The following is a 13,179-nucleotide window of genomic DNA, read 5'->3' on the forward strand; positions in this document are numbered from 1 at the left end:
CTCCCGCTTCTAATTCCTTGGCAATCCTGTCCATTTGAATTGATGATTAAGCCAAGACTTTCACAATTTCTTCACTGTTGACCTTAAAGCGGTGTAATTCTTCCATACTCGTGAATTTTGTTTTCTTAATGGTCAGCTGTAGCCCTGCTGTTGCTTTCTGCCAGTAGCATTGTTTTTTCTGCAGATCTTAAAATTATTGAAGGATCTTTCATCAATTTTCACTTCTTCCTTGAGTATTTCCAAAGTAAGTAATAACCTCTGCACAGAGTCTGAATTGCCCATTTACTAGCTCAGACATTGGCTAGTTAATAGTCACCAGACAGATATTCAAAATTATTCCCCATCTGCATCAAAGCAGAAAAAATGAGCTGGATGAAGCATGCAGGCTCCTCTAGCAGTAGAAACTAAAAAGGCTGCATTTTAGCAAACCTGGGTATTATTTTAGATGCTTTGCTAGGTAAACAGCTCAGTGCACATAGAAGTATTGGAAATTACAGGGACCAGTATTATAGGGGAGGGTTTTAGATTACAGATCGATAACATGACATAAATCTGCCACTAGATTGATGGTCCCCTATTATTTCCAAGAATTAGCAAATAAAATGTTTCTCTTTTTATATTGTGTGCTTAGACAATTCTGACTCTGGTGAGTGTTCTAAGACACTGTTATATATCACATGCAAATGTGCCTTCTTAGAAGGAATCTGCATATTCTTAAGTCACAAATGGTTCTTGTATCGTGAAAACCACCATTCTGTAGTAGATGAAAGTCAGTAACATCTGCCAGTGCTCTTAGGATCCTGCTTTTCCAAGTATTTTCACCTTTCCAAAGCTGGCTGCAGCTCCTCGATAGGTTCAGCAACCATCTCGTGTTGCCTCCCATCCAAATACCATCATGAGAGCCACGGCTTCGGGCAGCCTTCCCCAGATGGGTGCTCTCCAGCTGTTTCGGATGCGCATCCCTGGGGACCGGCCACGCTGGTGGGGCAGATGGAAGTTGACCTGAAACTCCCGAGAGCGCCAAGGTGGCAAGGCTGCTTCAAGCTGCGTTTCACTGGTGCCTGAGGGTTGCCCACGCTTCAGAAATAACACCAGGCACACAACTCCTTTTTTGCCTGTCACAAGTCAACGTGCAGACAATTCTGAAGGCAACTCCAGCTGCCTAACGGATAGGAGTACCAGGGCACCTCTCTTCCCTTCTTTATAAATAGGGATGCTCGTATCTCAGTCTTTGTAGAATACATCACTATAAAACTGCAAAGCTTTGCCACAACGGAGCCCACAAATGGGGGTCTTCGAACTGGAGAAAGATGAACTAGATGTTTTATGCCCTGGGGACTGAACTGGGTGCAGAACTGAGGCTGCTCCGCCAGGCGGTGCACCACTGATTCGCAAGGGTTTCTGAGTCCACAGCAGCACTGTGACTTTCCTACCCTTCAAGGTGCTGCTGAAATCAAGCCGGCTTAAGGGAAATAGGAGTGGATTTTTGTAAGGACGGACTGTGGTCTCACTTCAGTCCTTGAGCTCAAAACAAATTTCCAGGCTCAATCTATTAATCTGAAGCGTGTGTCTTTTGCAGCTAGTTCTGGCTGGCACATCTGAGGGTTCCTTACTAAACAAAGTCGATCCCACAAGCTTGAAAATGGCTTCGGTGCACAAGGGAATTTGCGCCCACAATCCCCGGCCGGCGGCCATGCTTGCTGGGATCGTGTGAGCCGTGGGCAAAGTGCCTGGAGAGCAGCAGCATGCCTGCCCCGTGCGGGCGCTCCTGGATGCAGCAGGACGTCCGTGTGCAGGCACCGGGCAGCAGGAGCGCTCAGCCTGCCTGGCTGGCAGCCGCTAACTCGATTACCCGCGTTTACCTGGACTGCCTTCCTGCTCATGGCTCCGGATTGGCCAATTCAGAATGGGCAGCCAGATGAGGTCAAGGACTAGGGGATCCGAGAGGAGCTGCACATTCCACAGGGGTCACACCCAATGATTACGTTAGGTTAGAGGCCAGCAAGCGTGAACTGAAATGTCCTTGCCCTGGCCGACGAGGACAGCCAGACATCCTGAGTCAACATGGTGGCGAGGCCAGGCTCCTCCGCAGCCACACATCCCTCGCAAGCTCCTGTGGGGCTCTCCTTCAGCCAACACACGGACAGCAGCTCCCTCTCGGGCTTCCCGCAGTTCTGATCTCTGCAGGCACGAGCAGAGCAGGGGGCCAGAGAACCCGCCTCAGCTTGGCCTTGTGTGTAGACGTGGCTTTATCCCCGCTCCGCTTGCATGGCGAGAGGAAGAGGCAGTGAAGTGGCAGGGACAAGGCACGCCTGGAACGACAGAGCAGCTCCACCTGTTGCACCTGGTGGCTTGTGGGAGCTTCCCTCTTCCTACGAACAAGGCGTATATTAAAACAAGCAGACAAACACTGGGATAAATGCTCAACCCTTTAATATTCGAGTAATGATGTTCCACGACACCGATGCAGGACCAGAAAATTGTGCTAGGGAAGAGAATATATACAGCTGCGCTGTCGAAAACCACAGTGAAGCCCAACGCAATCAGGCTGCTGCATTTTCAAGCGACGGTACATCTTGCTTGGCAAGCACATGCTCCCCGAAACAAGAGAATTCTCACACCAGATCAAAGCAACCAGAGGATCGCTGCCTCAGCAGACTCCTTCCAGCTGCCAGTCGTGCTTGCCAGTCAGTTTCCCAGTCCCACCCCGCAACCAAGCCGCGCATCTGCAGCACGGGCCGCGTCCTGCATTCGGATCGCGTGCCCGCGCGAGCCACAGCTGAAGGGACGCCGCGGTGAGCCTCAGCACCAGCCTCGCCCGGCCTGCAAGCTGAACTTCTACTAGAGCAGAGGTGGCGTGCCTCTCACTGAAACGCTATTTGCAGGACAGGCTAGCTGGGCTTTGTGAGGCGAGGGCTGCGCTCTGACTGAAGGCATGCCCGTAAGACCCCCCGCCCTCGATGAAGCGGACGCAGTAATCACCCAGGGGTGCAGCAAACCTACTTGTGGAACAACAAAGATTGAGAAGGGAAACCCAGCATAAGCTATTCATCAGCCCACCCTGTTTTTAAAATTATGTTTCTTACTGTGCATTTTAAAATCAAAAGAAGAAAAATGAGGAAAAAGAAAATACGGAAATGTTCTTACATGAAACTTAACTGAGTCTATTGCCATGAATACACACATATGTTGTATGTGTACAACATACCCCTATATGTTGTATATATAGCGAGACATAGGACTATTCTTAAAGGCAACGATGCATAAATTTCAACAGAGGCCGAGCAAATATTTGCCTGTCCCTAAAAGTCGCCCATTCACGGCCAAGCGTGTCCTCGGCGTCCCCGGCTGTGTCGCTGTGGGAGGGCCACGCATCCTTCCCACGCTACGTTGCCCCCTTGTTAAATTCCAAGAGACAGGAAGGTGCTGAAGGAGAACATGCACCCTGCAAACAGTGAAGGCATTTCCAAGACAAACTTTACCCAAATCGCCTCCTCCCAGAAGAAAGCAGCCATTGACAAAACACATGAGCGAGGAAGGATTCTGGCTGCACTGTATACAATATACTTGAAACATCATTTTTGTTGAATTAAATGTAACTTCAGACACTTCACCACTTCCAAATAGATGCCAACAAAGAACTCGATCAGTTGGACAAAACAAAGAACGCCAATTCAGGATTCTATTCTGAAGACTCAGAGCATTGTCTTTGTTCCCTGATAATGGATATTTATAAGTCTACATGGTGTAGCAGCACCAAATGTTCAGACTCACCCAGGGCCTGCCAGTAACAAAGGAGGCTCTCAAGTTGCAAAACCTGCAGGGCTGCACCCTGTTCTAACAAATTCTAGCTGGGAAATCATATCCACCAGGAGCTACAAGCTCATCCAAACCAAAAATCAGTCTATCCACTCAAGTCCGCCAGACAAATGCTTTTCGCCAGTCTATAAACGTGGGGTCCCCCGAGGTTAATGTGGAATGTAAAACTGAGCCGGACTGCAAGGGATGTGGGACTCTGAGCCGCTCCCTCCTGGGGACGTGATGCCACCCATGCAGAGGATCCACACGGGAAAATGCCAAAACTAGCTGGGCAGAAAAGTCCGCTTCAAATGGGAGACTGAAGTGAAATGCAAGTTAACAGACGAACCCAATGATAAAAGGCAAAAGCCCGCCTGCGCCTTTTAAGGGTGAAAGTTGCAAACGTTCCAGCACTGAGAGTGGAATGCCTGCGCAACTGCGTGGGTGTTGTACAGCATGAACTGCAGGTCGGGAGAGCACGCACCTGGCGCGCCGTTAAAGCGAGGCCGGGCCTTCGGGACAACCAGAACCGCTCAATTGTGCAACTCAGAAAATCCGACGAAGAAGGAAAGCACAGGCGCGCAGAAAAGCCCTAACGATGGGCTGCCGCTCAGCGGCAGGGGAGCCAGCGGGCCCTCGAGCCGCGCGTGGGCAGTCCCTCCCGACAGGAGCCCATCTCCAAAAAGAGGGTAAGGGGACATCGGCCGCGGGGTCTGCAGCGGGGGCTTGGGGGGGGGCGGCGAGCCAGTGCAGGTGCTCCAAAGGACCACTGGGGCGAATGGCCATCAGTGGCGGCGGCCCACGCGTGCTCCGCAAGAGGCCCGGCAAGTCGCTCAGTGGTCCGCCCCGGCCCAGGCGCTGCGGCGGCAAACCACCGCGGGCACAGCGGCCCGGGCGCAGCTGCCGGGCTGGCAGGGCAGTCCGCCCCCACAAACGAGCCACCCGCGGGGGAGCGGGCTGGAGTCACCCGACACGCCGTTAGTGCGCCACGACGGCCAGTTATCTGTTGCCCTGTTGACCGAATCCAGTGCGAGACCCACAGCGCGAAAGAGGCAGGATAAGTAGCTGACACCCAAGGATTCTGAAATCCCGCTTGTTTAACAAGAGCAACAACAAATGAGCCTTCCCCCTCATCCTCTCAGGAGGTTCTGCTGAAACACTAAAAGCTTAGCGAAGCCACGGGTAACTTTCATGTGGACAAGCGTCCTGCATTCAGTGCTGGTGCTAAACACAAATGCCTGGATTCGGCATCACTTAAATGCTAAGCACGTGCCGTTTGCACCATACCAGTTTACAGTCTTGCAGTTCAAGTAAATGATGCAGTAGATCTGATAAACCGGAAGCCTCTCGCACAGCGATTAATGCATGGTGCTTCAGAGTGACTGACACGTGCTTGCTGGGTTTGGAGGTTGCGGGAAGGAAAATAACCCGTGGAGGCTCCTTTGCCCTGCCACTTCATCTTCACAATAGGCCCAGACTGCCATGTTGCCCAGACCTGCCAAGATGAGGCAGTGGGGCGACTTCCAACGCACCCTGTAAGCCACGGGTTGTTCTAGGGTTCCAGGGCGGTTTGAAAGATCCACTCACCAGGTCCAGACAGCCTAGCAACAGTGCCTGGCTCAATTAACTATAGACATCAGGCAGTATCTAGCCAACATATGAGGGATGGGGAACACAGGCTACAGAGTGATCCCAGCAGCTTTTTGAAACAAAAAAGGCTGAAAAAAATATTCCAGAATTCTGGACTAGAGGTCCAGAATAGCTTTTCCACAGCTTCTCAAATTTATAAATTCTTTCAAGTTCTGTGCTTTAAAAGTTAAGTGCATGCATGGCGAATACAATACATGGTGAAAGGTACGTTCTCAGAACAGACTGGCCTAGGACTGCACTGCAAAGGAAGAACGAGTTTCCGACATCAGCTGGGCTACCCTTTCACTCGCAGGTTGCCCTGCCGCCAGCAGCACCTCACAGGGCTTGGCTCTGCCGCACACGGGCGGCCGGACAGTGGGAAGGGTGCAAGTCAGACGAGAAAATCGGATCGTTTCAGCCTTCTGCACAGCACAGTGTATTCACAGGGCTGCACTCAGGACGGCGAGTACGGTTCCCCATCGCAAGAGAACAGCACTGCAGCACAGATGATTTTCGCCATTATCCTTTCGTTCGCATTTGGGAGTCAAGAAAGGAGACATACTTCAGAGCTGCCTTGAAGCACCCACATCTGATTACGCTTTTGGAAAGCGTGAAGTGGGAAGCAGCAGGTTCTTCACGCTTCTCCCAGAAAGGATCCTTCCTTCCGTCCGTCCATCAGCTTGATTCTTCAGGCAGAATGGTGCTTGCAATCACAACTTGAGCGAGCACTTTCCCCATTCCTGTTTCTGCCATGCTATTGGAATATCACAAGGCCACTTCAGTCTCCCATGGGACCAACACCCGTGTCTTGGGACACGATCCTGCTCCACTGATGCAGCGTACTCAAAGGAGCGACTCTTCTGGATATCAGTGGACATTCATAACAGAAGTTTCAAGTGAAAACAGTGCCATGTATATTACAGTGCATGTAAAAATAAAGAATCTGTTGCAACACTTTAAAAAGAAATGTCAAATTGGAAAAACTGGGAATTAGGCAGCTGTAAATATTCAAGAGATTATTTAGAGCAAGAGGTGGGGAGGTCTGGGAGAAAAGAAACAAGAATAATTGTGAAAGAAAAAAGTCCAGCTACCCCTCCAGTCCAGGTATGCGTTGGTTGCTATGTAATCCATGTTCTTCCTCAATAGCCGCTAAGACTTTTGTTTTAAAAATGGAAGACCTGTTTTTTCCCTCATCCTTCAGGCTCTGGCTAGAGGGCAGCACATGACAAGCCCCTGAACAATGCAGGCAAGACCAATGGCAAGGTCTGTCCAATCTGTGCAATAAAGCTGAAGAGCTCTGCAGGAGAGAGAACTTCAGAAATGGGAGTCGGTGACTTTGCACCGAAATCAGAATGGTCAGCGTGTCACAAGGCATCCCATTACAAATTCAAAAACAAGCCAAGAGTGCTGGTTGGAATGCATACCTTACAAAACCAGGTTGATACAATACCTATCAGAAAATTATGGTGTAAAAGTCATATATACAGAGAGATAGATAATTTATGCACAATACTACCAATATGATGTATCTAATATAGGCACATTTTTTACCAGTTCACATAATTGCTGCTAATCAAAAATCCTATGCAAATAAGATGCAATGACTGGCTCGTTGGCCCCGGAGTCACATTAGAGTTAGGCTCAGTTCACACATCACCACAAGCGACCCTGTGTGGCTTCCACAGCGCGCTCTCTTTGGCCAGGATGTGCCTGACAGACAATCCAGGGGTTTCCAGGCTAGCATGGCTTCCCCGCTCTTCACTCAGCCCTCCCACTGTTGACAGCGGTCGCATCAGAAATCAGATCCCATGTGAATGGCTGCAGCTGCTTTCTCCGGGGACTCTGCCAACTGCATGCCATGATGCTGGGCGTGGGTGACTTGAGACAACATGAAGCCCATGGAAACCGCAGATCAGGCCTCGCTTCTTTACTGTGGTTTCTAAAAACCAAACGCACCAAGATAAAATATCATGGCAGGGTTCAGACGATACGACAGCCCATCCTGTGCAAGAAGCCACCATGGCATGTCATCTCACGTGATCCTGTCCTTAGAGTAAAAACAATTTTCCTGTGAGATTCTTTGAGCATTTTACGGGATCGCTCCTGCTTCAGCCCCTTAAAACATCTTGTTAGATATTCAGAAAGTGAGATGGCACCAGTGAACTCATGAAATCATGGAAGAGAAGAGTCTGAAAGGGCTACAGGACCACCAGCTCCAACCGCCTGCTAGAGCAGGACAACTCTTCCAAAATTAGCCAAAGCAGCTCACATAGCCCCTTAAGATGAATGTTCCTACTCTTCCTTATTTATTTATTTGATTGATCTTATCTCACCCCTGCGTGGCTTACAATTTAGTCTTGTCCATCCAACTCACTGATCAGAGGAAGCACGACGTTCTACTGTTCGTAGCGAGACAAAGAGACCTGTTCCAGTAAGGAGCATCAACTCCACCACGTGAAGAGAGTGGGCGCAGTGAGAGGGGACAGCCAGAAGTGCTCCACCAGGCTGTACTGCATGTACCCCATTATCAGCCCAAAGACCACGTCTGACACGTTGTGTCGGCCCAGCAGGACCCGGGAGATTCCCACCGCAAAGGCCCAAAGCACCACCAGGACGCGCAGCGGGACAGCCAGCACGAGATGATGCAGCATGAACCTGCACACCATGGCAGCTCTGGTGGCGTGGCCTGACGGAAAGGAGTACTTGTCCACGGAGAGAGTGACAAACATGTCCATCTTGTTGTGTGCGGGGCGCCTTCTTTTTACCAGCCCTTTCACTGCTGCCACCAAGGCTAGATCGAGCACCAGAGCTGTGAAGTAAGGCGAAGAAGGAACGTTAAGGCAGCGCAAGAGCAACGGCATGAACAACTACTCTTAGCACAAGGGCAGCCTCAACTTCTGCCAGCTGACGCCCGCCTCTCGGTGCACAGCACTCTGGTTTCCCCTTAAAGCCCCACAGGATACTTTACGTGCCCTAAGAATAAATCGGTTTTCATTGTTCTGGGGTGGGGTTTGTTGTATGGAACATCCATGAGTATCAAGTTTTAAAAAATCCAAGCAGCAGCAAAACCAGAAAGCAACATCACCTTTTCCTTCTCCTTCCTTCCAGTCCCACCTCCCAGCAGTAAAATGAACCCATCAGAAATGGTTGCTCCTCAGCGCAGCAACCCCACCTTTGCCCTGGATGTGGTCCGCCGTTTGAGTGTGCCAGAGAAGCTGAGAGCGAGGCTGCCAGGCTCTCTGGCTAGGCTGGTCTCCCAGTAGCAGCACTGAAGGCGGAGCAGTCAAAGCAGAGACACCAAGCAGAGGGCATCGGCCCTCCTCGGGAGCAACGGTCACAGCAGAGGAAGGGAATGGACGCCTCTGACGGCGGTGGGGAGGAGACACTCCTGGAGGGCAGCCCTGGCTGAGGGTCCTTCACAGACAAAGGCAGCGCTGCTCAGACTAACTCTGGTTAGTACTGACAGGAGAAGGGTATGGCAAACCAATCTGCATCTGCTCACCTTGAAGCACTCCAAAATAAAGCAAGAAATGACGCCAAAAGAAAAGACTCCCGGGAGGGGAGGCGCTCAAAGAGCAGCTGGGAAAAGGCAAAGGACAAGTACGAAGAGTGCTGTCACTAAGGACACGAGGTCACAGCCGAAAGGAAGTCCAGTGGCACCACACGCCGAGGGAAGGGAGAGTCGGATGCTGCAGCACACCTGCAACGGCAACCTGAACACGAGATCAAGGCACACTGCAACCTGCAAAGCGAGCCACGGGACAGCAAAAAACCGCAGCAGTTAGCATGAAGGACTGGGGGCCTTGGACATGTTCAGCCTTGAGAAGAGAAGACTGAAGTGGGGCGGGATGTCACTTAGTCGTCCAAGTGGGGTGGTGCAAACGGTCCTGCAGCAGCAGCGGGGCGGACACGGCGGCCTCCTTGGCCCCTCCCAACTCCGCTCTTCTCTGGTTCTATGCGTGGCACTTCCAAGAAAAAGAAGAGAGCAGCAAAAGAGGACAAGCAAGAGAGCCGAGAAATCAAAGGGAAATCAAAGCCTAGATCAGGAATGCTAAAAGACAAATTGGAGACGTACTATCTAACCAGGAGAAAATAACGAAAATGTGGAAAGAATATACAGAAGAACTATACAGAAGAGATAAAAGGATGACCAACTTCTTTGAAATATTAGAAAAGTGAAGCAAAAGCTGCTCTGAAGGCGCTCGGAAGGAACAAAGCACCCAGAGCAGATAAGATACCAAAGAACCATTCCAAGCTGCAGAGACTGAATCAGTTCAAATCCTGACAAGAATATGCCAACAACTATGGAAAACAATGCAATCGCCTAGACTGGAAACAGTCCCGTTCCCAAGAAAGGATACACAAGAGTGCGGCGCCACAGGGTCATTGCTCTAACTTCCCACCAGAGCAAGCTAGTGACTGTGCGACAACGAAGACCGTTACCCTATCTGGGAAATGCCTGACTTTCTCACTGGATTCTGAAAGGCACAAGGTGGCCGAGGTTGTATCACCAAGGCACAAGGGCTGCTGGAACACAACAGAGAATTTCAGCAGATCAGTCTGTGCTCTGCAGACAACAACAAAACCTTTGACCACATGGATCACCAGAAGCTGGATCACCAGGGATCCTGTCAGAAATCGATGGGCCGCAGGACTCGATTGTCCTGCTGTGCAAGCCGCACCACGGACAAGAAAAGGCAGGTTGCTCTTCGAGTGACCATGGCTTCATTCAGCCCATCGCTGACAGGCTCTGTGCAGGCACAAAGGCCGTATGTGGGAAGCACAGAGACAGCAAATAGGAACTACTGCGAGGACAGAATATGAAGAAACAAAATAGTTTCATATAGGCCAAGGTGTCAACAAGGGTGTATTTTACCTCCCTAACCTGTTCCGTCAGTACACAGAACAAATCCTAAGGAAAGCTGGGTAAGGATTAAAAGAAGGCATGAAAATTGGTACTTGAAGATACTTGAATAATTTAAGATACCCAGATGATATTATCTTACAGGCAGAAAGCAGTAATGATGTGGAGCAATTGCTGATGAAGGTGAAAGAAGAAAGTGCTTAATTAGGACTGCGTAACTACAAAAGGCTTCTGTAGTGCTGCTGTCAACTATGAAGAAATTGAAATTGCGAAAGAATTTGGATACGTTGGCTCAGTCACCAATTTAAATGAACTGGAAGGAAATTCCTAGAAGATGAAGACTTAGAAAAGCAGGAATTAGAAAAGATCATCATGTCTAAGGATGTTCCATGGCAAGGCCAAGATCATCTACACTATTGCATGGGTCTGAAAGCTGGGCAGTGAAGAAAGCAGACAGGAAGAAAAGTGATGCATTTGAAACATGGTGCTGGAGGAGAGCTTTGCAAATGTCTTGGATGGACAGAAAGACAAGCAGGTTGGTCCGGCATCAGCTCAAGCTGCAGCTTTCCCTAGAAGCGAAAATGGCAGGCCTGAGGCGGTCACACTTTGGACACACCAAGGGAAGGCAGGACTCACTGGAAAAGACAGTTATGTTGGGGAAGTCAAAGGCAGGAGGAGGAAAGGAAGACCAAATGCGAGATGCATGAACCCATAAAGGGAGCCACCGTCTTGGACTTACAAGAGCTGAGCAGGTCTGTGAAGGGCAGGCCGTTTTGGGGGATGTTCGTTCAGAAGGTTGCCGTAAGTCAGAGATGCCTTGACAGCACTAACAGCAACAGTGCGATAAGGGCTTCACCTGCATTTAGAATGTCTCTCTAGGCATATACTCATTCTAAATTTCAGTGAAAGCATATCTGAAGCAAAGTCAAAACTTGCAGTGCTTTTCCACAACTGGAAAAAGCATAGCTCCATATTAAATATGGCACAATGAATATTACTAATAGTAAACCAACATCAAACGCATTTGCTACACTTTCAATGGCTTTTTATAGATGTGTATTTCTAAAAGGTAAGAATATCTTTAGGCATGGGAGCAGAGGCCACTGCAGTGGGAGATGCTTCTCACAGATAGCACACTCAGGAAGTGACCTGTAATCACTTCTTCATTACATCCTGAGAATGGGCCTACTGCCACCGAATCAAATGGCGCTATGCATTTTTTAAAAGGGGAGAGCGGGGTGCCGTCCTGGGGAAGGGAAGGCGCTCTTACCGAAAAGCAGGTTGAGCAGAACCTCGCGGCCTGCTGAGCTACCACTTCTACAGAGCCCGTACAAGGTGCCCGCTAGCCAAGGAATGCCATGTCCCGAGACCTCTATAACCTTCATGAGGGGACGGGCACTGCCCCAGGAGGAATCCTCTCCGGCACATACACCCAGCTGCTTAGAGGCCCACAGATCAACAGCCAACAAGGAACGCAGGGCGATACCCACGAAAGACGGATTCAGTTTCATGCAGTCCTCTTCGGGCAGAGCCTGTGGAGGGACGGGGCCTGCTGCGGGGTCCGTGCGACGAGAAGGACTTTCTGGGGGTATTGGGCCCCTCTGACTTAGAGACAGGAACTCTAGTCTGCCACCATGCGCTCGTCTGTCATGGCTACTCTTCGGACTGTTCCTGGGAGTAGGCATGATGGTTCAGATCTGTTGGAAGAGGGAAAAGGCTTTGAAACAATGTAGATGGGGCAGTTTGATCATTCTCTGCAACTAAAAGGCTATAAACCTCAGCCATTCTTTTCAAAACAATCCTACTTTCACCGAGTTCACTGGGACTTAGTCCTAGGTAAGTAAAAGCGTAGGATTGTACCCCAAATCAGCTAAGTCGCAGCTTTTGCAGAATTGCCTCCTCCTTTACTTCAAGAACTATTTAAACATGAATGATGGGATCTGGGTCATATTTTTGCTGCTGCTCCAGGTGTGCAACTTGATCTGGGGATTCACAATTCAGCATGCTAAGTGTTTCAACATTTTTTTTTTTTTTTGGAAAAGCAAATTTCAAGTTCTTACAGCAACAGAAATAATTTTGAAAGTGTGTGGACAGTGCCTGGTGAAATCCCAGAGCCTTGTGAAGGTCAGGGAGAGATGGGAGAAGCTAAAGGGTTTAGCTCTGGACCTTCCCTTGCCTAAAAGGAAGGACCACGGGGCAAAATAACCCAAGATATTAAAGCTATACATGAATAATTTGCATACACACAAGAATTTAGTTTTCTTTTTGCACATTTTGCTGGTGTCTAAAATTTTTATTTTGAAGGGCAAATATATATAATCCTGTGCTTGGTCTTCTCCTACAATTTTCAGCCCTGGATTCTATCTGAAGTTGCCCTTTTAATGCAGGATACATTTCACGCGCGGGCACTGCCAGGCCAGCAGGCCCAGCCGCAGCCGCAGCCGCCACCGCAGGACAGCGCAGCGCCCGCAGCGCCCCCCCCCGCCCCTGAAACGGCGCCCCCGGCAGCGCCGCGCCCGAGCACCAGCGGGGCGCTACTGGCACGAGGCGCACCGCGCGGTACCTGTCGCGGGTCGCGGGTCACGGATCCGCCGCCGCCGGGCCTTCTCGGGGGAAACGCCGAGCCAGCCGGCCTGCTGCGCGCGAACGCGGGACCGCGGCGGGAAGGCGGCGGCGGGGCGGCACCGCACGGCGCTCCCGCGGCTCCAGCCGCCTCGGGGCGGGCGCCGCAGGCAGCGCCTCGGGGCGGCCGGGGCTGCGCCGCCGAGAGGGACGCGTGCGAGACCGAGACCGAGACCGAGACCGAGACGAGTCCCCGGCCCGGCCAGTTACCTGCCCGCCGCCGCCGCCGGCCGCGCTTCCGCTTCCGCCGCCGGAAGTGCGCGCGG

At 50.7% G+C, this 13,179-nt stretch overlaps 2 protein-coding genes across 11 annotated transcripts in view; both read right to left on the reverse strand.

Moving 5' to 3' along the window:
• Window positions 1-11,841, reverse strand: part of LOC123027980 (flavin-containing monooxygenase 5-like) — a 29,912-nt gene extending 18,071 nt beyond the window's left edge. For 2 of the 9 annotated variants that reach the window (XM_044439370.1, XM_044439365.1), the window contains exon 1: window positions 7,776-7,845. Coding sequence is in view for 1 of the 9 variants with exons in the window: in XM_044439362.1 (XP_044295297.1) it covers window positions 5,990-6,016 (27 nt within the window). In the remaining 8 variants the exon portion in view is untranslated. Of the gene's footprint in view, window positions 1-5,989; window positions 6,061-7,775; window positions 7,846-11,561; window positions 11,632-11,781 lie in introns of those variants that run through there. The other 7 variants (XM_044439364.1, XM_044439363.1, XM_044439367.1 and 4 more) reach the window with 6 other exon arrangements.
• On the reverse strand, window positions 2,417-13,140 carry PLPP6 (phospholipid phosphatase 6). 2 transcript variants are annotated; one of them, XM_044439373.1, is made up of 3 exons: window positions 13,124-13,140; window positions 11,562-11,988; window positions 2,417-8,236 (listed from the first exon to the last, which is right to left on the reverse strand). In XM_044439373.1, exons 2-3 carry the CDS (start codon window positions 11,974-11,976, stop codon window positions 7,869-7,871), a joined length of 783 nt encoding a protein of 260 aa, XP_044295308.1. In that variant the 5' UTR covers window positions 11,977-11,988; window positions 13,124-13,140; the 3' UTR covers window positions 2,417-7,868. The 2 variants fall into 2 exon arrangements, with proteins under 2 accessions (XP_044295308.1, XP_044295309.1); XM_044439374.1 differs by lacking the exon at window positions 13,124-13,140 and adding an exon at window positions 12,855-12,939.
• Between the last annotated feature and the right edge of the window lie 39 nt (window positions 13,141-13,179).

This window comes from Varanus komodoensis, unplaced genomic scaffold (assembly GCF_004798865.1).
Source record: "Varanus komodoensis strain SLA01 unplaced genomic scaffold, ASM479886v1 scaffold34_3, whole genome shotgun sequence".
In the NCBI taxonomy this organism is placed as follows: Eukaryota; Metazoa; Chordata; class Lepidosauria; order Squamata; family Varanidae; genus Varanus; species Varanus komodoensis.

What these genes read in the sequence shown, in the direction of transcription:
- PLPP6 (XM_044439373.1), bottom strand. Translation starts at nt 11,976, where the DNA reads ATGCCTACTCCCAGGAACAGTCCGAAGAGTAGCCATGACAGACGAGCG. An exon ending in TCTGCTCAACCTGCTTTTCG is followed by an intron (nt 8,237 to 11,561) that starts GTAAGAGCGCCT and finishes CTTACTTCACAG; the next exon opens with CTCTGGTGCTCGATCTAGCC.